The 24771-nt window shown below is 40.3% G+C and overlaps 1 protein-coding gene across 1 annotated transcript; it reads left to right on the top strand.

Annotated features, from left to right (window-relative positions):
* The first annotated feature begins 682 nt into the window (after positions 1 to 682).
* nos1apb (nitric oxide synthase 1 (neuronal) adaptor protein b) lies at positions 683 to 24190 on the top strand. The gene is made up of 10 exons (XM_014995541.2): positions 683 to 1575; positions 4265 to 4336; positions 9222 to 9314; positions 10171 to 10229; positions 10315 to 10423; positions 15559 to 15688; positions 16030 to 16157; positions 20891 to 21052; positions 21246 to 21414; positions 22468 to 24190. Exons 1-10 carry the CDS (start codon positions 1471 to 1473, stop codon positions 22986 to 22988), a joined length of 1548 nt encoding a protein of 515 aa, XP_014851027.1. The 5' UTR covers positions 683 to 1470; the 3' UTR covers positions 22989 to 24190.
* The last annotated feature ends 581 nt before the right edge of the window (positions 24191 to 24771 follow it).

The raw sequence follows: 24771 nt of genomic DNA, 5'->3' as shown, positions 1-24771 counted from the left end.
TAGTTTTGGAGATGAACTGTAATAATAATAATAATAATAACACATTTTATTTGTAGGCGCCTTTCCTGACACTGAAGGTCATCTTATATAATTTAACATAAAAACAAACACAAAATTGAAATGCATAGTAAAGATTAAGTACAAAACAAGATTTAAAAATACATTGCAATTGCAGTCAAAGACTGTAGCTACTTGAAACAGATGGGTTTTGAGCTTGGACTTTTTTAACACGTCACATTATCACTGCAATTCACTTCCTCTGTCATTGCTCATATTGGTGTATAATAATTCCATTAGTTGCAAATAATCAAACATCGGCGACTTAGGACGACAGACAGTGAGTTCCTTTAAATCAAGGCTAAAACCCCAGCTGTTTAGAGTTGTTTTTGAACCCTCATAAATGGAATATTGAGCAACATATATTATGATATTGATTATGGAACTCGACAAAATATAATGTTTGTTACTGGTATGATGTTTTTAGGAATTGTTACTTGTGTTTTTATGATATAAAACACCTTGAACTGCTTTACCTTACCAAAAATAATGACCTGAATCATTTTTTTGATAAGTGATTTATTGATTTTTTCCCCCCCACAAATCACCACCACCAATAGTTGTAGTAGTAGTCATAATAATAATAATAATAATAATAATAATAATAATAAATCACCACATTATTATTATTATTATTATTATTATTATTATTATTATTATTAACACACACACACACAAAAAAGACTTACGCTGTTGTTTTTGGAAAGTGACGTTATGGAGTCGTATAATAGCTGCAAAGCCTCTATGCAAACTCGAACCCTATCCGGTTCTGCGGAACGGGTCTCGGTTCAGGACCCTCGGGGGCTCGTGGAGTTCCGTTCATTTGTTCCCTGAAATGCCACTAGATGTCACACAATCAAACCGTGAGCTGCGGCTGACCGTGAAAGGGAAACCCTCCTTCCGTCTCATTTAAATCCCGAACCGCTCCAGTTGTAGTTCTGAAATGTGATCACGTCCAAAACTGGGCCGACGTTCTTTCTTTTTTTTTTTTTTCTTCAATTCCTACCTACTACGAGGAGTAAAGAAAAAAAAACTATCATTTGTTGATAACCCGTGCGTCATCGGCTCGACCGGCGGGCAGCGGCGGAGACCACTGCGTCTCTGTCGTGCGTCAGAGCAACACCGGACTAAAAAAAAAAAAAAAAGAAAACGGGTCAATAAGTGCACTCACCGAACCGGCGATTAGCGCATTAATTGAGTTCCTGCAGCCAATCAATCGGTCGCGACCCTCGCATGACCCCCTTCCCCCTCCTCCTTCTCCACCCGTCCACCACCACCTACCACCACCTACCACCGGAGTGACGCGTCTCGCGGATGAGAGAGTGTGAGGCGGCGGCGGTGTTCGGCGGGGAGGAGAGGAGATGCGCATATCTGCAGGTTCTCTAGCGCGGTCGTAAAACGAGATCCGGAGCCATGCCCGGAGTGACCAAGTACAATTTAGTGGATGACGCGCACGATCTGAGGGTCCCCATGCACAACGAGGAGGTGTTTAATCATGGGGTCTGCTTCGAGGCAAAGGTAAGGACCCTCTGCAACAAATAGGATTTTTTTTATTTTTTATGATTTAAGCTCTGAGGATGGTATGGCTGTTGTTACTACTATATGTCCATCACTTTATTTTCTTGTTGACACGTTTATTGTTGTCCAGACCTCATTTTAACCAGGTTTGATCATCTCTCCACTAACTGGATAATATTTATCCACTTTAAGATTGCAGATAGATTTATTTTTTCTGACATGTTTCAATATCAGAAACACTAAATGCAACAAATTCTGTTTTCTAGAGTTTTTGCTCCACTGTTTTGTGAGTTTTACTTGTTTTTATGGTGATATTTTTGCTTCAGTTGCCCCGTTTTTTGTATAAAAATTATATTTGTTTAAAGCAGCTCTTTAAATGTTATTGCATGTCGTAGACTATTGTCACCTTCCTAAGATAATGGCGTAAGTCTTTTTTTTGTTGATGACAAAGGGGATTTTGAAGGGGAAAGAAAATCAACACCTCACATCCTGCCAGAAGATGATTTAGGGAATAAATAAATAAATGAATAAATAAATAAATAGAAAATAAAAAATTGTTTTGGCAAAAAATGTCTTAGGCCATTATTTTTTAGGAAGACAATATTAAGTTTGATATATTTAAAATGAGCCAACAGTGTCAGAGCTGATCATTTCACCTACAGTTCCAGAAGTTTACATAACCTCAATGACATAAGCGACACATGAATTCTGGGTTTTCAGTTCTGCCTCTCCAGAGTGGAACGATATCACAACATTTAAAAACAAGGCTGAGGTCTGAAGTTAATGAACGTTGTCTCTAATCTACCGAGTGCTGGAGGTTTCTTCTGGGGGCAGACGGGGTCCATACGAGCGGAAAATCATAATTATCATAATTAACAGAAATAAAGGCCTGAGAACATCAGTCTGTGCCTAATTAGTTAATTGCTTAAGTGTGTTTTGACAAGTTCAGGGGAACCACACACTTAGAGCTGCCATCAACATGATTTCAGCATTATTCTGGGTTACAAATATGAGTTCTTGTAAGAATTTCAATGGGTTGGTTTACTGTAAACCTGGCTTCTGAGAACAGTCTGTATATTTTCAGTAACTTTACTGTTCTGGAATATTAATGGCAGCTTGTAGGGGCCCACCGATTAACTCAGTCCTCATATCTTTCATTTTGGGTGATCGGCTGATACTTGCAAAAAACGATTTTGTTTGGCCCATGAAGTCAAGAAAGGTTAAAAATTTGGCCAACAAACCAGAAAACAATTGATGACCCCAAAATTGTGGAAATTGTCTTTTTTATTTGACCTTTTTTGTTTGGACACCACTGATCCAAAGGTGTGACTGAAGTCTGCAGCTCCCCAAATGAACAATCCAAACGGCTTCTGGAGAAATGTTTAGTGGTCAGACGAGTGAATGTTAATTAGACAGGGAGCTGGAGGAATGAAGGTGAGAATCTTTAACCCCAAAAACACTGTACCAACTGTTGAGCATGGTGGTGACGGCATCATGCTGAGGGTTTGTATCGTTGCATTGCGTAAACTGGATGGCATAATTAAGTAACTCCAAATTCTTCAACTTCATGCCAAATCGACAACAGGACGGATGATGTTTTAGCAGGGCTGAGTAAATTCAACGGAAAGAATCACAATCGTAAATCAGAGCTGGATTCGAATTGGATCATGTCTTGGGAACGGGCCAGACCGCAACGCAGTTCTGAACTTGTAGCCTGTTTGAAAGTCAAATCTGTCAGGAAATCTTTTTATCCTTCTGTTCAAATATCCAGAAGCTTCACGATGGCAGTAAAAGGCATAAGCTTACTAAAGACCATTCAACCAAATGAGAAATGTATCTTTATATTAAAGGTTGTATAAAAGGATTGTGGGTTAGACAAAATCCTGCTTTAAACTCTTATTTGCATAACTAATAATTGCTTCAAAATTTCACTGAAGTCATTTACTATACACCTCCAAAAAGGAAAACTAAAACAATTAATCAAACCTGTTTTTCCTGATGCCGATGAGTGAATGTAAACTTTCAAACTGGACAACAAATTCAGACTTTATTATTCCAGGAAAGGAAGATTATTACATGAAAATTAGTTTGAAATAGGGCTGTACCTACTATTTTGGTAATTGCTTAATCAATTATTCTGACAATTAATCGATTAATCGGATGATTTTTTTATTTTTTTTACTACATTCTATTGATTTTCCATATAAGCATTTAGTGCTTTTTGTAAAACTTTTTCATACAGTTTTAGGAAAAGATGCAAATAAACAAATAAAATCCTTTTTTAAATGAGAACATAAACATTTTATTGCCTAAACTGCATTATCATGGCATTCATTTGTGAATTTTGGACCAGTTGAATATATTTCTAAAAAATGCCACTTGGGAGGTTTTGAATAAAACATATTTACAAACAAACCCATCATTCAAAATGTATATAGATTTTTATTTTATTTTTTTACAGTTTTGACGTAGTCACTGCTCTGAATCTGTTGTGTTTTTTTTGACAAATGAAATTTTTTTTGAGTCTGTATTCTCCAGCTAAGGACTAATCAATTACTCAGTTAGTTGACGAATATTTCAATATCGGATTAGTACAATTAATCGCTTCAAGCCTAGTGTGAAATGAACCTAACCAACACTAACAACCTGCCAAAACCCAAAGTAATCCTTTTGAACTCTTGTCTTGCAGTACATCGGCAGCTTGGAGGTGGGTCGCCCCGGCAGCCGGATGGAGATAGTCGCCGCGATGAGGCGAATCAGAGTAAGAACATGTGACTTCATTGAAACAGACGCTATATTTAAACCTGGTGACAATAGCCCCTCTGAATCTTTAACAAGCTGTCAGAGTCACTCATGCTGTCACACCGAACACATCTCCATCCCCGACTGTCTGTTTTCGGAAGCGCCCACGCCACGTTGTCTTCACCCACAGATCGTCTTCACCCACAGTTCGTCTCTCCCCCCTCCCCCCGTCAGTGCACGGCACACATCGATCAGGTTCAGCGCCTTGTCACTAGCAGTTTCAATCCTGTGATGAAATACGGGGAACGAAAGAGGGAGGAAAAAAAAAACCCTCTGAACATTCTCCTGCACAAGACGAGGTCGCCCAAACACGAAGCACTGCAGTGGCACACAGCAGCACAGAGTGCAGAGGATTTGGCTGCTTTGCTTGTCAGCTGTTGGATCTAATCTAACAACAGAGTTGTTGTGTCAGCCTGAGGTCAGCCTCGTCCCCACTGACACCCGAGGAAAAACTTAATCCCGATTCCTCGCCATCAGCTCCTCGTAATGGCCATTTTAGTCTCCTCGCAAAGATTTACTGTAGCAACGTCGCAGACTTTTTAGGAGACGTTTTTAACACTGTGCTGAAGATTTGATGTCAGACGAACTCAATGCGGATAATAAAGGAAGCCACACATTGCTCAGCACAATCCAAATACTGAAGAGCTTTTTGGCTCAACATGGATTTTTCCGTCTGAGTTGGAAATAAACAAAGTTTAATTAAATACTTGGATTTTGTGCCTTTTTATCTAAAGGCAAACAGAAGAAAAATGTTTCCTGATGCTGTGACACAATTAATCAAATGTGGCTGAGAAAGAACAAAAGGAAGACATGAAAATGCAGGAAGTAACTGATTTCTATTACAAATACACTTAGTTGATATTTTTCTAATGCCGTAACTGCAGTATTTCAATTTCACAAGAAATACAGTTAAAATCACATGTGAATAATTTTGCTCACATAAGTCATTAAAGAAATCTGGCACACTATACTACTTCCTGTTGTCTTCTTTGTCTTATCTGGTTGATCACATGATCTTGTTGATCACTTGCAGTTTTGCAAAATACACAAATTTTCTTATGGTTGGAGAACCACCTCATTGTAGCATTGAAGCTTCTAATCAAAAAACTTAACTTTTTCGAAATTGGTGTGTTTCCAGTAAGCAAATTTATGTTTGTTTTCCAATTTGCACAACTTTACAGTCAGTGGAAATGCATCTAGTGACCTGAAGAAGTGAGATGACAAGATTTTAATAGTAGAATAGGATGCAATAACGTTAGGGCTGGAACTTTAACACATTCATTTCGATTTAATAATTACATAGATTTTAAAACGTAAACTTTTTGTTCATGTAAAGACTCCAACCAGAACCTGTGTGTAAAAGCATACATTTCTGGTTTGCCCATAAGTTTGACGCACAAACGATGGCTTAATTTCTGCTTCAAAAAATTATCTGATTGCGCGCTTGAAAAGACTATTGTATGGGTTCAAGTTGTACTAAAAGGAGTTAGCATAGCAGAGAACTTATTAAAGGCTAACGTAGCATCTCAATGCTGAACATGTAGCAGCAGCGCAGAAGTCCCCAACGCTAAAAAAGTTCCATGATTGATCAGGGGTTCTTGAAACACTGTAAAACTGGATTGGTAGAATAACACTTTGTACCAGTCTCATGGTTGAATAACCTAAATAACAGATCATCAACAATAAATATGCTGAGCTCATGTGTGTTTGTTCAATAATTTCTCAGCAATAAGGGTTTTTAAACTGAAAGTTTTTCTTATTTTGTCGATATATAGTTTTTGACTAACATGCAACGAATTCATCCCCTCAAGAAAGTTGATCACACCTACTAATGCAAATTCAATCACCAATTTTGCACTGACTCGCAATTTTTCACCAGTCGTTGCAACTTTTCCTCCAATCATCTTAACGTTTTTCTGTATCACCTTATTTTCTGACCAATCACTGCAACTCAGTTTCTGTGTGCACAGTTCATGCCAACTTGAATGAAAAATATGGAACTCTCATTTTGCACTTTGATGACTTCTCCAGACATGACTGTATTTGTATTTTATGTAAAGCCATTCTATGGCAAAAAAAACAAACAAACCTTAAAAAATTGCACCTTTGACCACAGCTTTTTAAAAGAAGTGCCACAAAATCAGTAATTTTTGGCAGCAACAATCACAACAAAAAAAATCAGCGCAATTTCCTGGAGGGAAAATTAATTGTGATTAATTACAGACACTGCAGTTACTGCAAAAGGTTTGTAGGAGTCCCACCTTTAGATAACTTAAATCTTGCCTGTGGAAGAAGCATCTGTCAGCTGTGATTTTGTTAAACTATTATTAAACTGACTACTCAAAACATGAGGTGTCCTTAAAACCCTCGCCGAGGGTTTTAAGGACGAGGCTCGGGGTGAGCATCCTCAACCTGTAGCAGGAGGAACCGTGTGAGCTGGTCTCAGGCTGATGTGCGTGAAAACGCAAACACTCCCTGTGTTCCACTTCATCTCCCCCTGACAGCACTGTGTTGCAAGATGGATGGTCCTCTTGGCCCAGTTTATGGGAGATAACAGACACGTCCACAGACACACACACACATACGCGCACACACACACATTAAGAGATTCGTGTCCTTCACCTGAATATATAAAGCCCAGGAAGCGTGTTGAAGCTCCCACACAGCTACATGATGGATTAACTGGACGAGAGCACATGTCAGGAACACGGGTCGCGGTCTCATGGATGGAGCGCTTTGAGTTTTCCTTTTTAATCAAAAGCAGAGATAGATTCCGCCAACAGTGCTGCAAGCAACAGTTCCTGGTTCTTTTCTTGTTTTACGATTATGATGCTTTGTTAAAAGCATATAATAAACATGCACTGGTTCTGTTGGACCTCACAGTGTCCTTTGGCACAGTGGATCATTCTGATCTTTTGTCACGATCGAACCACTGTGTCGGCATCTTTAGCTCATCACTAAAATCTTTAACCTCCTATCTGAGAAGTAGAACTATCTCTGTTATGTTTACCATTTTGACTCTTCTAGTGCTCCACTTTGATGTGAGATCCCACAAGGCTCCATTCTTGGCCCTCTTTTGTTTTCATGTTTCACACGCTGTGTTAACTTGGTACCGGTTCTCCACGCACCCGCAAACGATGGACGACAAAGCCACTTCTCTTAGCCCAATGGGAGTTAATATTAGCTTCAAAAATTAATGGCTCCTTGGAAAAGACTGTTGTTGAGATAACAGACACTTCCACAAATCCACAACGCTAACATCAATGTCGACAGTCTACATTTCTAAAAGAAGTATTTTTTTTCTAAGAAGTTCCTTGAATAATCTGGGGTTCCTGAAACACACCACTAATGTGTTTTTCCTCCTATCTGAGTGACGGAACATTTTCTGTTATGATGTTGACTCTTCTGGTGCTCCTCTTTGACGTGGCGTCCCACAAGGCTCCAGGCTTGTCCCACTTTTGTTTTCTGTTTACATGTAATGTTACATGTTATAACAGCACTAGATCTCCTTCCTCTGTTATGCAGATGACCTACCTATCTACTCGTCCCAGAAGCCTGGCTGCAGTAATGCTCTCCGTTGTTTTTACTGGATTGCATTATTGCTGTCCAACACTGGTTGGGCCAGAAGTTTTTGTTTTCAGCCAAAACATTGAATGTATTTTACCTGGTGGCAATGTAACTACAGATGCCTGTGCTTTCACTTTTAATTGTAAAGAACATTTAGGGGTTATATTTGATAAAGATTTTAAAATCAATTTGACCAGGATGAGCTTCTTTCAGCTGCGTCTCTTCGCCATGGTTGAGCCTTTTTGAACTTTTTGATTATTTGCGATCTTCTTGGGTGTTCTGATTTTACTGTTATGAGCTTCGGTCTCCTAATTTGGATGTACACGTTTTGCGATGCCAACACCTTAAAGTTCAGAGGATTTTATTCAGACATTGCGTGAAAGTGCAACACAAAAGTTACACATTGTGAAGCGGAAGGGATTTCTGTCGTTTTTATGTTTTACAAAAACAAATCTGAAAAAATAGTAAATTCAAACCCTGTTTTTTTTATTATTATATTATAATTATATTTGAATTCAAGAGTATTGATGTCATCCAATCTGACAAGAGCTGAGCTGAATTTGTAAATGTGCAGAGCTGGTGGAGAGATGTCTTAAAAACCTGATGACAATATTTGTGCAAGTATTGAATCTGGGTTTTATTAGTTTTTTTTAATATATATGTCACATTGTGTTGGTCTATGAGATATAGTCATATGAAAATACACTTAGGTTTGTAGCTACAACATGACATAACGCTTGCAAAGCCTCCTAAGGCCCAGCTCGGAGCTGTTATTTTTACTAAAATGAAAGCAAAGATAACAGAGAATATCCAAGTTTTTCATGCAGAGACGAGGAGGATTTGTTTGCCCTCTGATTTCACAGAACTTCCTCTGATCAGTTAGTCATCTGAAGTTGGATTTTTAGTTTTTGAAGCTTGATGTGTTTTTTTTTCCCCCACCACTAATCCTATTGGATTTTTTTTTTTTTTAAAGCATTGATATTTGGAGCCAGAGCCTGCAGTGAAAGCTCAGTATGTACCATTAATCATGCAGAGGGATGAAAGTGTCCCACACACGTCTGGCTCCCTCTGGCGAGGCAGCCTTTAAAACCTTAAGCATCTACCAGAAACAGAAACTGACAGTTCCTCCATGTTTACTCTGTCTCATATGGAGAAGATAAAAATAATCCCGCAGCAGGGTGGTCCCCTCTCTCTTTCTTTTAGTTTGTCTAGTGAGATTCAGCGAAGCAGTAATATCCAGCCCACAAAGTTAAACAAATGTTTTCCTTCCGTTACAGTACGAATTCAAGCTGAAGAACATAAAGAAAAAGAAGGTCAACATACTCGTGTCCACCGATTGTGTCAAAGTCATCCTACGCAAAAAGAAGAAGGTAAGACCGGCGGAAGAGAGTCCATCTGTTTTCCATGAACTGATTTTAACTCTTTATTGACTGTATTCAGGATTTAACCCCAGAAAACCCGCTGGGCCCTGTGGTGGGGCCGCCAGGGCAGTCCACCAGCAGCCCACTGCGTTTTTGTGTTGAAAATATGTTAAAGGGTAGTGTTACATATTTTCCACACACATAGTGCCTTTTTATAGCACAGTCAAGTAACTGTTACCTTTAGTTGTTTTAAAAATGCTATATATCAAATATGACATGAATGAAATTTGACTTTGTAATTTAAGACCTTGAAATTGGGCCTCTGCCCCTTTAAGAACTCCTGATTTTTCTGAAGCTTCGCCTTCAGGAGGTCATCACAACATGGCTCCTCTATTAACCCTTTAACTACATTTTTACCAGCGTTGCGCTGAGAAGTAATCAGCTGAGCTCCTATAATGAGCTCAGCTGATGCACAGTTCCACCAGGTGCTAATTCCTCCTGTCTAGTCTGAAGGAACTGAATGGGTGCGTTTCAGGGAGAGGGCTTCTCTGTGGAGTTTGGAAGCTTGGAAACTGCAGCTTTGAGGAGGAGCTGCATCTCGAATGTCCCATTAGGTCCACCCAGGTTTGTTTTTGATGAGGGAATAACATTATAATAAGAAGTAAAACTCAAAAAAGAACTGATGGCGCCCAGTTCAACTATAAACCTATCTTAATCTGTTTTTACTGTTCCTGCTGTTTAAAAAGACCCAATTTAAAATAAACGAAAAATACCTAGCCTGGTGGGGGGGCAAGTAAAGCCTGGTGAGGAACCCTGAGTATTGTCAATGATCTGTTTTTCTTTTGTTTTGTTGTTGTTGCTACAGAGAAAGGACTGGTCATGGGATGAAAGCTCCATGTTGGTGACACAAGACCCCATCTACAGGTGCGACGAGGAAGATCCTAAATCAGCCTGAGTCGAGGATGCTAATGAAACCCTGCTGACCTGATATCTTGTGTTGCCTCTGCAGGATCTTCTACGTCTCTCACGACGCTCAAGACTTGAAGATATTCAGTTATATTGCCAGAGACGGGCAGAGCAACGTTTTCCGCTGCAATGTGTTCAAGTCTAAGAGGAAGGTGAGTGGGACCCTCAGCAGCTGAAGACTCTAAATATACTTCTTTAGTATCGATGAGACTCTCTTACTGAAGCAGCTTGATTCAGGTGAGGCCTGTCAGATAATGCGTTTTATGAGGCTGGATTAAATTTATTGAAGAGATTATAAATTCAAGTCGGGGGGTCATGTTGGACAGATGAGTGGCCCAGAATTCCTTCACAACAATGTGAGAGACTAACAAAGCGCCTCATATCTGATTCCTATTTGCCTCATATTTCATAATGCTTCTTAAAACTGACTTATCTAAACATCCCTCCATCTGCTGGAGATTTATGTCATGAAACAGAAACAACATTGGCAGATTTACCTTGAAGCACCAAGAGGCTCTCTGTCTGTCTCTCTCTCTGTCTGTCTCTCTCCCTCTCTCGATGGAAACAATGTTAAAATGCCGGATGCTCAGACATTCTGTTGCGTGTATGTCCGTTCCTATGGTAACCAAGGTTGCAGCTCAAGCAATTAACACACACTAACAAATTTAAATAGAGTAAGTCTTTACAGGATAATTGTTTATTCATTTCACACTGGACTTTTTCCATTATTTCGGCAAACGCAACGTAAAAATACGAGGCTAACTTGATTTCAGATACCTTGACACAAACTGGCTCCAGGTGTTCTCTCAGAGCGAAGACGGTTAGATGACAACTCGACTGGCGAGCTGCTCTCACTGCAGTCTTTATCTGAAGGCAGTGCTGCTTGGAGCCACTATAAGGCTTTTTTTCTCTCATATTGATTTTTTTTCTGTCCTCCTCCACTTGTCCTCCACTTTATGCATTCCATCCACCCTGGTGCTTCTTTCTCCTTGATGCAGCTGACCTCTCCTTTCAAGCTGCTGCTGATGCCACGTCCTGATAAAGCTGCCTCCATTCCTTTACTTGAGTTTTGTCCCAGTGGCTCAGACAGCTTCTGTGGCTTATTTTCACCCTGACTGCTGGAACCTGCATGTCCAGCTGTGCTATTTCTAACAACCACATGGCGCCCGCCTACTCCTGACCATGCTGGGGGAGAGCAGAGACGGCTCTTTGGACTTGACAGTTTGTGGTCATCGCAGATCTTCCTATCATTTTTGTGAGAATGAAAACTTTCCTCGTAATGTAAAATGTAATCTGGCTCTAGGTACGTGTCTTTTCTGGATGTGTTTTAGAGCTGCTATATTCCTAATATAGCACTGCATATTGTAAACAAAGTCAAAAATTAACAGCAATAATTTTGGTTATTTAAGAGGAAATACTCACCTCAGCCTGCTGGATACTTGAAGCTGAAAGTGAAAACGACTGCCTAGCTTACTTTCTGACTAATATTATAGATGCATTGATATAAGAATTTGGACCAATGTCAGTAATATTTCTAATATAATGGTGTATTATATTTACTATATTACAGTGGCCCAAAATTGTGAAAAAAAATGATAAAGTTACAACAGAAGTCATAATAAACTTGCTAGCATACCTTCCATAGTTTTGTTGTGTTGTAGCTTTGAGTTGTGTTGCTTTTTGGTGTTTGTTGCTGTTATTTTTGTGTTGTGGCTTCTGCATTTTGGGGTCCCTGAACATCCGTATTTCTTATATATATATATATATATATATATATATATATATATATATATATATATATATATATATATATATATATATATATAACTTAGCCCTTCTTGAGCACTGAAATCTACAGCCTTGATCTTAGTAAACATGCACTATTCAGAAGAGGAACACATCGATAGCAGCACACATCATTCAAAGCCATAATGGAGCCTAATGTTCCACTAAAACCCTTTTCATTTTCTCACATTCAGCTCTTAGTAGCAGATGTCTTTCAACACACCAGCAATCTTTACATGAAAGGAAACGGCGTTACAGCAGAAATGCGTGATGACATTTTTGTGATCATTATAGTTCATCATTATCACTTTCTCACTTGTACATAAAAAAACCCCAACTTGATAAAGCTGCATTAGTGTTTCAGCTCACTGAAGTCTAATTGGTTTGCTGTGTTTCTTATAAACCATTTTCTCTTGTTTTGATTAATTAGCACCTGACAATTAGCATCTTCATTTGTTGTTCTTGAGTAACCTCAAGGGATGCGATGTAGCTGGTTTGTCGGGTAATGGTACTTGAGCAGCCAGCGCCTCGTTTTATGCAGACAGTTCTGTAGGGAGTTGCTTAGATTTAAACCACCAGATGTTTGGATGTTGATTTCATGTAAATATCTGAAACTTTGCAGATGGTTATTCATCTGAAGTTTTCTTTTGCTTTTGCACAAAACTGTGTGATGGAACCACAACATTCCACCTTTTTTAAAATGTATATTTATCAGATGGTGTGTGTTTAGTCACAGCTCAATACATTTCCAACCATCATTTCCTACAATTAAGATTTAGTCTTGATTTCCACCAGCTTTAATTCAGAAGATTAAATTCCTGCAAGTCTCAAATGTTTTTTTTTTGTTTGTTTGTTTTTTGTTTTGCTGGCCCTGACATGTTTTCTTAATCTCCCTTTTGCTTAATCTCCCTTCCCCAAATCACTAGCTGCATCTCCAATGTGAGCAAAACTTTGTCAATATAATATGCTGAAAAAATAACATTTAAAAATTTGGTGTTTATATTAAAGAATTCAGTTAAAATCACACACGATTTGTTATCGCGTGAACAAACATGAGTAAGTTTGTTCACGTGATAAAAACTACGTCCTGTTGTCTTCTTCGTAGTTTGTGCCAGTGACAACATCCTGTTGATCAAATGACTCATGTGATGTGAAAAAAAAGTGTACATTGCTGATTTTTGAAAATAAACCAATTTCGATACGAAAAAAAAAAGAAAACAGAAAACACGTTTTACCCACCGCTGAAACGTTTTATCAGAAAACTAGTTTTTTTGTTTTGTTTTTTTTTTTTTTTCAAATTGGCGTGTTCCATTAAGCTAATTTATCTTCAGAATGTCAAATTGTGCAATTATATGGTCAATAGAAAAGCAGCTAACGACCAATTTCTCATGACCATGTTTCATAATGATGGTTTGTTCCAGATGAACTTTTCAAAACGGCTGCATCATTTCCCTCCCCACTTCGCAATTCTGAACTAGTTGCTCTTGCTCTGTGACTGTAACATGGCGAAATATGTCAAAGTTCAAAGGTTATGAACACTTTTTTGTGAGGCGGAGTGCGGGAACATTCAACCCGTCGTAACAAAAAGAAAAGCAGAATCATGTTGTTTCCCACATATCCGAATGAGCGCAAGCCGAAGCAGTTTTTCCTTCAAAGACGGAGCATCAGCGAGGTTGACTCCCATCCCTTCACCATGGATACGGTGCCGACGGCGACTTAGTGAGGCTGCATGCTAATCGCTCTGGTGGGAAGAGGAAAAAGAAAAAGGAGGCCGCCGTTGTCGCTCGGCACTTCAAGACATTTTCACCAGCGCCGAGCGAAACGCCCACCCCATTGTCGCGGACGCAGTCAGTGGTGCCTTCTCTCCTCTACCTCCCTGGGTCTGTGAAGCCTTATCTTTGTGCCGCAGACCAAGCATGTGCACTGAGTAGGAGGAGATGGATCAGCTGATTTAGAGGAGATTTGATGCATTTTCATCCCTTTTGTGTTTGACTTCTGTTCTGTTGACTTTACAGTTCTGAAGCAAAAATTCAACCCTCTGATCTGTGAATGACACGGCACCCTAATCAATTTCCTCGCAGCGTTACCCGATTTTTTTTTGTCAAAATTTATTTTGCCGTTGCATTTGATTAAACCTCTTTCAGGCTCAAGCTACCTTGACATATCGACTGAGTGGTTTCAGGCGCGAGGATCCTCCAGAGGCACGGGAGCAATGAATTTATTTTTGACACGGCTCCTGCCAGCTCCCAAGATTGAAAACATCACCTTGAGTGAGACTGAGGAAGGACGTGGCGGGCAGCCTTTCATTCTGCCTGATTTAGAAGGCTGTCTCAGGTGCACATTCTGGAGCTTTTTGGAGGGAGAAAAAGGCCTGAAATTGACTGTGGAAGTCCTGATGTCTCAAACCAGTCAGCGCTGGTGCTCAGGTTAGAAAACAACTACAGAGGAGAAACAGTATTTATGTGGATATTAACTCTTTGGGATCTAATATGTTACACAGAGTGGCCTTAAAGGGGCAGTATTATGTATTTTCCATTCACATAGTGCACAATCAAGTAACTATGTTAAGTTCTGTTGTAAAAATGCTATATGTATATATCAAATATGACATCGAAGAAATTTGGCTTTGTAATTTAATGCCATGAAATTGGTCCTCTGTCTCACCAAAGGCTTGTCCTCTGTCTGAAACTCCGATTTCAGGAAGTCGTCACAGCATGGCTCGTCTATTAACCCTTTAACATTTTCACCAGTGTTTCATTGAGAAGCAGCTCCAACAATGAGTGCAGCAGATGCTCAGTCTTATCAGGAGTTTGCTAATTGCTTCTGGCTAGTCTGAAGGAGCTGACTGGGAGAGTTGTGGGGGAGGGCTGAACAGAATGACCTAGAAATCTGCCTCTAAATCTTCAGAAAGGGAGAAAACAGAAATGAGAAACCATAGCAACAAACAACATATGTTTATACAATATTTTGCACCACTAAAATCACTGAAAAATATGGAGTACAAGTTAATAGAAGATTTATCTAGTGGCAACTGTGTCCCAGCAGAGTGCATCCTGGAAACATTTGAATCTTAAAACACCTGTGTGTGTGTGTGCGTGCGTGCGTGCGTGCGTGCAAACCTCTGATTAAAGAAAACGTTTGACTTGAGGAACTAGAAGCCACTTTTGGGGTAAATTTGGATGTTTCACTGAGTCTCCAACAATGCATTTCTTCTCTGGTATCAGAGTGCCTCTGGCAAATAATGTTTGAAAAGACCTTGTCTTCATTGTTTGTCCTTCTGTTGCAATTTTCTCCTCAATTTGCGTCTTTCTTTCCAGTTTCATTGCCCTTTTTTTTTTCCATCACCTGAGCACAAACGGTCACACTCCGTCTCCTCTGGCAGCCCGTTTCCTCGCCTGCTGCGTGGCCTAATTATATGTCTTCTTCATAATGTGCTCTTCATCCCGCTGCCTTGCTCTGCCCTTACTACTCACACACCGTTCCTCTGTGTCCTCCCACTCAGTCTCAGGCCATGAGGATCGTGCGAACCGTGGGTCAGGCATTCGATGTGTGTCACCAGCTGACCCTGCAGCAGAAAAGCGAGGATCAGGAGGATGAAGAGGGGAGGGTGGAGGAGCTGGAGGCAGCACCAGGTTATTCACACCTACACAGCAACCCGCTCGCGACTACAAAACACCTCCCTTCACTTTGCCCTCCTCCCAAATGTCAGGCTTTGCTCATGAAGAAACACAAATTTGTGACAATTCTGGAAAAATATGTCATTATCTTCCAACGCTGTCAGTTTTTTTTTCTTTTTTTCAAATGAAAGATGCCGATTGTTTTATATGAGTCAACTAGGCCCACAGATCAAAGATCCACCATGTGTGAACTCCTGCCGGCTCGGCGCCCACTGATGCGGCAGCTGTCGTCGCCTCGAGACGCGGCACAAGCTCCGCGTGAAGCTCTCTCCTGACACATGTCGTTCTCTCCGCAGCGAAGAAGAGGCTGGCGCTGTCAGAGGAGACGGACCTCGAAGGCACCACGGAGGAGAGCATCGAGTGCGTCTCCTCGTCAGACCCGGAGAAGAACAAAAAGGACGAGGCCCTGGGAGCCGATGCCAAGGTGAGGTGCAGCTCGCTCATGTCAGCCTTGATCAATTCGGGTTTTCTCACGCAGCGCCCGGCTGCTTTCGCACCCCATTAAGATCAGTTTCATTCAAATGCTTAAATGCTTTATTTATCCCAAAAGGAAGTGACGTTAAAGTTGTAACTCATATTAATTCAAGGTTTTTCTGCAGAGCTGTTGTAAACGGTAATAGCTGTGGCAGGAAAGATCTCCGGTAGCAGTCTGTACTACAGTGAATTTGAAAAAGCCTCTGACTGAAGACAGAATTATTCTATAACAGTTCTCTTGTTCTTAGGGTTGCCCAAAATTGTCTTGGTTCTTAGTAAAATCCTTCTTTGCACCATCATCTTATAGGCTCTACAGTAGTCCCCGGTACAGAACCTCTTTTACTCTGACAACCCTAATTGAAATCCAGAGTAGAATTCAGAATTCGTGTGATTAGTAAATGGTGTCTCCCTGTGTAGCTGCAGTGCTGTCTTTTAAAAACCATCAAAACTAATACAGTCCATTTGTGCAGAGAAATCCATGAAATTATTAAAAACTTCATATTCACATTTGTATATATAACATATAGATGCCACTGTATACGTGACAAACGAAGAACAAGGGTGAAATTATGAAAATACTTTATAATTATGTACTGCTTTTTGTACATGCACAAAAAACCCAAAAAATCCCTCCCAAAAAATGATCAGCACATAAACTAAATTATTCAGAGCAGTCATTAAAGTAATCATTTTTACTCTTGTTTGACTATAAACAAACAATAGTTTTGCTCCTTTGATCATATTTCTACCAGTACTACAAAAAAAACAACTAAAACGACCTAAAAAAGGTACAGATACTTATTACTAAACCCTGAATCAATCGAATACAGGCTGAAAGTTTCGCCTCGTAAAGCGTCTATGAAATTGGTAAACAGCTCCGAGGGATTCACGGCGTATTGAGCAAGCAGACTTTTGATTCTCGTTTGTGGAGGAACGCTCCACAAGGTCTCTTCAATATTGATGGGATCACATGGTTTATTGATGAGACCACTGCGTACTCCTGCTAATCTCGGCGTGTTGGACAAGCTGCTGCCTGTTCCTCGATATTTGACTGCCGCTCAGCGAGTCTCCGAGGCGCCGGCCGCTTTATCGGTGCTACAGTGGGAGAAAACAAGTGCTGCCCTGGCAACGAGTTAAAGTGTTTAAGTAGAAATGCTTTTACAAAACAAGTTAACATTATTAACTGTTTGTGCTATGAGATGACAATGTGCATGGAAAATAATAATAATTCTGCGTCTTTAAAGTTTGCGCTGTGAAAGAATTTCTTCTGGTTTTGTTTTTTTGTCACACTTGTAAGTTTCAGATCATCAACCAAATTTTATTTCAATGATGATATCAGTTACTAAGGTAAGAGAGTCAGTTTAAATGAAAGAATACTTTAAATAATATATCCATTTTCAAATTATTGAAAATGTATCTAAGAATAAAGTTTAAGAGTTTTTGACAGCGGATTAGATATCTGACTTTCACAAAATGCATTTGTCTTTCTAAAAGGTAAAGGCAATCAACAGTATCAGCCTCAGTAGAACGTATTTAATGTCAGACAGCTGCTGCATTGATTTAGCCACAGTTTCATCAGGAATGTTATTTAACGGAGCTGCCCGCTGTGTGGTTAATGAGCCGCTCACGTCGTAATTTGTTCCTCATATATGAGCCTCATAACCCACGGCTTCACTGGCAAATTCACTCCTCAGTCCTTAGCTTTTATTAGAGGCAAACATCAAGATGTGTTGTTTTGTGATTTTCACACAATAACAGCAGCCTGGTTTAGCCTTGGGCGATAAATAGAAAACAAGGTTTTCTGTTCTTCTGGGGGGGGGGGGGAGGATGAAAGAACAATAAATAGTCAGATAATCTAGTTCTGATATAAACAAGTATTTATTTCCCTGGGAAGTACTGGGATCGATTCTCCATAGCAGTAAGTGGTGGTGACTTTAAAGTTGTGGTATCTTCAAATCTGAACATGAACTCAGCCAGTTCCAATATTTCAAACCAAGCACAAATATCCCAAATTCAAGCATCACTACCACGAGTCCGTTTCTCATTAAAGTAAATACACATTATGCAAATATTTTTAAAGGAGTTCAACAAATACTACCATGCTCAGGCTCTGGACCATCAGACGAGATGTTAGCATTAATCAGGGGATTTCATGTTTCTGTTGCATGAAGATGAAAGCAGCTCAGTGTTTCTTTACATCATCCTCCCTGAGGAGCTCAAAAGATTCTCAGCTTTTAAACCACTTCTGTACATATTTTTATTCTCACACACCCACTAATACACCAGCTCTCAAACATCTTCCATTATTACTCCACGAATGATTGTTGTTTTGTATGTGGCGCTACGGCTACACCTTTGTTTTAGTCCCATCATACGTGCTGTGTTTTTGTTTTTTTCTACCACCTCAACATTTGTACTAATAATACTGCAAAATCAAAAGTATTTATCTAACCCAGTGTGCTTTGCAGTCATTGGACTATATAATAAATGTTTTTCTTTTCAGTCAGCTAACAATGAAGCATGCTAGGCTTCAGCAGAACAGTAAGTTGTCTGCTAGCTACAAAGCCCACTGGGTTAGCTCAGTGCTTTTGATTTTACAGTATTATTAGCAGAAAGGTTGAGGAGGGAGAAAAACAAGAACACAGCAGACGTGACGAGACTAAAACGAAGGCGTAGCGGTTGCACCGCATATCGAGCAACCATCAGATATAGAGGAATAACTGAAGGATGTTTGAGAGCTGCTTTGTTAGTGGGTATGTGAGTAGATGTGAGCGTAGAAACGTGAACAGAAGTGGGTTAGTTGGATCAAAGCTGACCAAACAGGACAGTCTCCTTTTAGTCATTCTCTTAGCAACCGGCCAGCTTTGACAACCTGCTCTCCAATTCCCGTCTTTTTGTGCGTTTGTTTATTTTCGCTTCCTCTGGTCAAGCTGATGTTGGATTTTCTTTATTGAATCTCTTTAGTGGAAACTACAGAGGGAATTTTGAACCGTTGCCTGACTTGTAAATGAGACGTTCAGAGCAGTGATTCATCTTTTACATGAGTGCTAAGCAGTTGCAGTCGGACATCACATCCCATCAGGACGCTTTTTTTTTTTATTAGTATTTTTTGTTTTATTTTTTTTGAAAGTTGGCCATTCAGACAGTTGCTCTTAAACCTCGCAGCTCTTCCAGTTGTTAACCCAACGTGATGATGATGGATCAAACTGCTTTCCGTCTCTTCTCCCTCCTTCGTTTGGGCCTCACAGGGAGCTGTCTTCCCCCGCAACATCCACGAGGAGTTCTGTGCTTTTTGTTTTCTGCCACAGCTTGGCTTCATTAGCATGCAGCGCGCTAATGAAATTCAGCCAGTCAGGAAATCATCTTAATAGCCTTTGCATCATCAGGAGCACCATCACTCAGATTTATATCTCTGAGCGCCGCTGGTGGTTTCGATCGGTGCCCAAACCTGCAAATTGAAGAAATCTGAATCTGGATGGATGAAGTCGGGGGGAGGAAGGGAAGTTGCGTCTCTTTACACTTATTTTTATTGAGCTTATTTGATAGGGACAATAACCAAACTGAATAAAGCAGCAGTCCCATGTCTGTACCATGGTGATCATAGCGTGGGTTGATTTGTAGCCCTTTTATGAACAGCATCTCTAAGGAAGTGGGATGGTAATAAAAGATTACAATAATTAACAATAATATTAACAACATAAACAGCGTCATACACATGAAGCAAAGAGATTAAAACGTAAAAAATAAAATGCATTAAGCGTGAATGCAATGCTGTTTTTGACACAGCCAAGAGTTTGGTGTGTTTTTCACATTATTTATTCATAGTTCAGAGAGCGCGTACTGTTCTGCTGTTGATCCCTCATGACCTTTGGACCATGGGAGGAAGCCGGAGTACCCAGAGGAAATCAGCTTATGCACAGTGAGGACATGTAGTGTGACAATAAATGAAACTGTTGAGTTTTGTGACAGCAAATAAAATGATTACTTCATTTAAAGGCGGAGTTTCAGAAAGAGACAGAAGCACAATTTCAAGGCATTACGTTCCGAAGTTTATTTTAAGTCACATATGATGTATAGCATTTTTAAAACAACTGAAAGGTAACATAGTAACTTGATTGGAACTATGTGGCTGGAAAGCACACGATACTGTCCCTTTTATACATGTGCATGTCGGAAGGTGAAAGGTTTTATAGTGTTGTTGAATTCTTCAAATATGATATATCTAAACCAGGGGCTTTCATTTCATTTCATTCGTTTGTTTTATTATAATTTTTTTTCAAACCAGTTTTTGAAAAACAAGAAAACAAGTGATCAGTACGACAAGAGAACAAAAACAACTAGCTTACTGCTACTTTTCAGTTTAAAAAGGAGAAGGAAGAAGTGAAGACTTATTTAATCTTACCCCTAATCTCAATTTAATGAAATATACCGACTCAGTAATTATTAGAAATCAGTCATTAGAACCACCTTATGGTACTCATATGCCTGTTCAATATACTCTGCTGAAGAACCAACAAATAAGTTATACTACATGAACAAAGTTGAACAATCTGAACAACAAATTAACAACAAACAAGCTGACTCAGAAAATATACTTTGCTTAGGTAAATAAATCTGACGCAGTGAGACGTCAGACGGCTCAGTGACATTCAGAGCTGATCTGGTTCTGCTCCGTGTGTCCAGGTGTCTGAGGACTCTCCTCTCCTGCTGAGCTCCCCTGTCATCGAGGCCTCCTCCCTGGCCCAGCCGGCGGCCGAGGCCTCCTGTTCCGCAGAGCACCAGGTCCGGCTGCTCCAGAAGCAGCTCCAGCAGCAAGAGCAGCAGTCGCTGGCAGCTTCCGCACAGGTCACTTCCTGTCTTTTTTTTTTTTTTTTATGTTCCAATTGCGTTTGAGACTAAATCAGACGAAGGTAAGACTGGAAAAACCTGGAGAAACCAAATGCCTCGAATGGAGACTCCATTCTTGTGCAGTTTGCTTCCAAAGCAGAAGGCACGAAGGGAAAAAATAAATTTGTTTTCATCAACGTGTTCTCTGCAGGTCCACGTTCTGCAGGAGCAGCTGTCGGTGGAGATGTGTGCACGCACCGAGGCCCAGGCCCGAGTCCAGAGGCTGCTGCAGCAGAACACCGACCTGCTGCAGCACATCTCCCTGCTGGTCAAGCAGATCCAGGAGCTGGAGCTCAAATCGGCCGGACACTTAACGTCTAGTGAGTGAACAAACGGCTTCGTTTCCTTGTTTATTTTGTTAGATTTTTCTATTTTCTCCTCTGCAAAACTTCAAACCACCCTTCCCCCACACCCTCCTCTCTTCCTTCCCTTTTTTTCGTTTGATTTTCTCGCCCTATCTTCCGGTTATAGCTCCTTTTTATCATCCACCGCTGGCACGCAATTAATTATCCCATGACAGGCCTGTCAGAGAATGCAGTAAAGATCTCTGTTCTCCCCCCCGCCCCCTCTCTTCCCTGCATCCAGCCAGTGGCGATAAGCTAGCATGAAGTAATTACTTGTGAAACCCCGTCAGCGCTGACATCATCCCACTCTGTGTAGCTTCTCCCTCTCTGCATAGAAGATTTATTGGTATTGTTTTCTGTCTTTTTATGCAAATCCTAAAGTTCCACCTCTTCTTCTTCGCTTCCCACCAGTCGGTGCCTCGCAGAAGTATTCATAACTTGAACTTTCTGACATGTCGTCACATTAATTTCTGTGTATGTCACTGAGATCATTCACAAGAAACAAACACACACCAGCAGTGTTTCTCAATTATTGTCTATCATTTTCTTTCACGACAGTAGCTGTGTTTGACATTTCTAAAGTAAATTAGCTTAACGGAAACGCACCAATTTTGGAACAACTCTCATTTTTTGACAAAAAGTTTTGCCTCTCGGATGAGAGTTTTTTCTTTTCTTTTTTAAGCTGTATCAAAATTGGTTTATTTTGCAACATTGCCATGGAAACACTTTTCGCATCAAACGAGTCATGTGACTCAAACATGAACTCAAACGTAAACCATGAAGAATTCAGGAAGTAGTTGGAGGATGATGTTGACTTATCGCGTGAACAAATGTATTCATGTGTGATCCCAATTGTGTTTCTTATTTAATGGAAACACAGCAATTTGTGAAATTGTGTTTTTCCGACATCAGTGGAATATCAACCAAGTTTTGCGACTATTTACAATGGAAACTTTAAACACAATGACCCAAATTTGTACAGATGAGAGCATCAGTTTAACTCTTCTTCTCTCCTTCATATCACGTCAGTGGGTTCCCAGGACAGTCTTCTGGAGATCACGTTCCGCGCCAAGCCCCCCGGTGCTCCTGGTGCATCCATGACTCGTTCCTCATCCGCGGGCCCGTTAGCAGCTCCTTCCCAGCTCCAGATCGCTGACGGCGCCTGGTTCTCGGCCCTGTCCGGGCCCTGTTCCCCAGGCGCCGCCGGTGCCGACTCCGACTCTGTCCCGCTGGGGCCAAGCGGCAACGGGGTCCGACTCGAGTGCTTCCGCTTCTCCTCCCTTGTGTCGGACGGCCTGGCTGGGGGCCGGGACGCTGGAGAGACTCCCAGCGACGAGAGCTCGCTGCTGGGGGAGCAGGTGCTGGGGGCCCTGGAGCTGCTGCGCTTCAGAGAGTCCGGCATCGGGTCGGAGTACGAGTCGAACACGGACGAAAGCGACGACCGCGACAGCTGGGGACAGGGAGAGGGAGCGGATGGTGCCGCACGGCTTCTCAGCGTGCTGAATTCAGAGAGTCTGCCGGACTGCCTGGGGGACGAGATGGCCGTTTAGCGGTGTGGCGACGTCTGGGCGAGGCGAGAGAAACTTATGCACCGCTGCAAGGAAACTGTTGCAGAAACTTACTGATGCATCACACAAAACTTATGAGTTGTGAAAAAAAAACAAAAAAAAACAACAGAACTCATCTATGAAGCTAAATTGCGGCCATAACGTTTGTTAAAAAGAAAAGAGAATAGAAATTGGAAAAAGGATTCTAAACTGAAAAATTATTTTGAAACTGAAAGAATATTTTAAGGTCAAAAGAATATTCTAACCTGAAAAAATGTTCAAAATTACTTCAGTTTCAAATCTTCTTTTAAGTTTCTTTTTTTTTCTTTTCAAAAATTTAGCTCCATACTCATCTGCACTGTCTGTCATCTGCAGCTATAATGTAACTCTTCGCTCGCCTTTCTTTTTCCGACTGTCTTATTTCTGTATTTTACTTTCTTTGGTAAAATTTACTCTCTGAAAGGTTAAAAAAAACTAAACAAGCAGTATTTCTATGCTACTGAAAACATTGAAGCTGAACTGCTAAAGTTATCAAAGTCTTTTCCTCTGCTGCTCTTCTAGATCGCTAACATTCCTGCAGTTTTTTAGGGCTTGAAAAAATAATCGGCCTCTGCTGCATCTGTTCCGTGTTCATCCAGTTGTGAAATTAAGAGATGACGAAATGTCCTGATAGGAAATGATTACCTAGTGTGTTTATTTTTTTTCCAACAGCTTTGGAAATAATATATTTTTCACAAGGCATCTCAGTTTCTACGGAGGTCCAAAAGGGACAAAATTAAATAATTAAAGACGATGCAGATAATTAATTCAATTGGTATTAATTAATTCCTGCTCCTGCAATGTCACCATTAGATAATTTTATCTGTCAGAGTTGCCCATCAAAGTCGAGTGGCGGTGCTGTGTGCGGGACTAACGCTGATCTGATGAACTCCACTGATTTCTGAAAATTATGGAACTGTAACAGAGGATTTTTAAGAGCTTTCACAACTCATGAGCCCATTAGACAGATTTTACAAATAACAGGCAACATAGAAGCAAGAGGTTGTCATCTGGACCACACGGCGGAAAAAGTATAACAACTGATTAAATGCCACGATTTTCGAAGAATGAGGCTAAAGTAGTGGAGTTTGAAAAACAGTTTTAGCCCCGCCCACAGTTCCGCCCCTTCATTTTAATGAACACGATTGACAGATGAAACTTTCAGGAACAGAAACTATGAATTAATTAAACATATATTTAAATAAATGTTTACAAAGATTGAATTTTAATGATTTAATTCCATATTCAATAAATGATATTGAAAATTAGAGGTTGCATTTACTGGTGTGAATATTCAGAACACTGTGGTGAGTCGGTCAGAACTCCAAAGAACGCAGAGTCGTACGCTAGGTGATTCAACTCGTACTTGCCGTTTATTTAGGTAATCATGTGTAGTTCTAGAAAATAAACAACAGTACAGAGTCAGTGTCTGAATAAACTGACTGACGTAACATCAGACATATTGCATAACTGCACTATCAATGATTATAAACATCACATTTCTACATATACACGACGCAATATCCACCATGTATAACTCTTTTAAGTGTGCACGTGAACAGAGCATGCTCTTAATTAAGGGTAAAACTAAAATACTCTGCTAAATAAACAATATTATTAATATCTACCATCACTTACTTGTATTTTCACGCACACACATCAAGGAAGGTAACAATAAACGGCAAACGGCAAGTTAAACAAATGCGAACATAAACTATACTCCTTTTACACTCTACCCCTTTTTTCT

This window comes from Poecilia mexicana, unplaced genomic scaffold (genome assembly GCF_051168715.1).
Source record: "Poecilia mexicana isolate PSO_F unplaced genomic scaffold, ASM5116871v1 scaffold_17, whole genome shotgun sequence".
In the NCBI taxonomy this organism is placed as follows: domain Eukaryota; kingdom Metazoa; phylum Chordata; class Actinopteri; order Cyprinodontiformes; family Poeciliidae; genus Poecilia; species Poecilia mexicana.
This window is presented reverse-complemented; position numbering and strand designations above follow the sequence as displayed.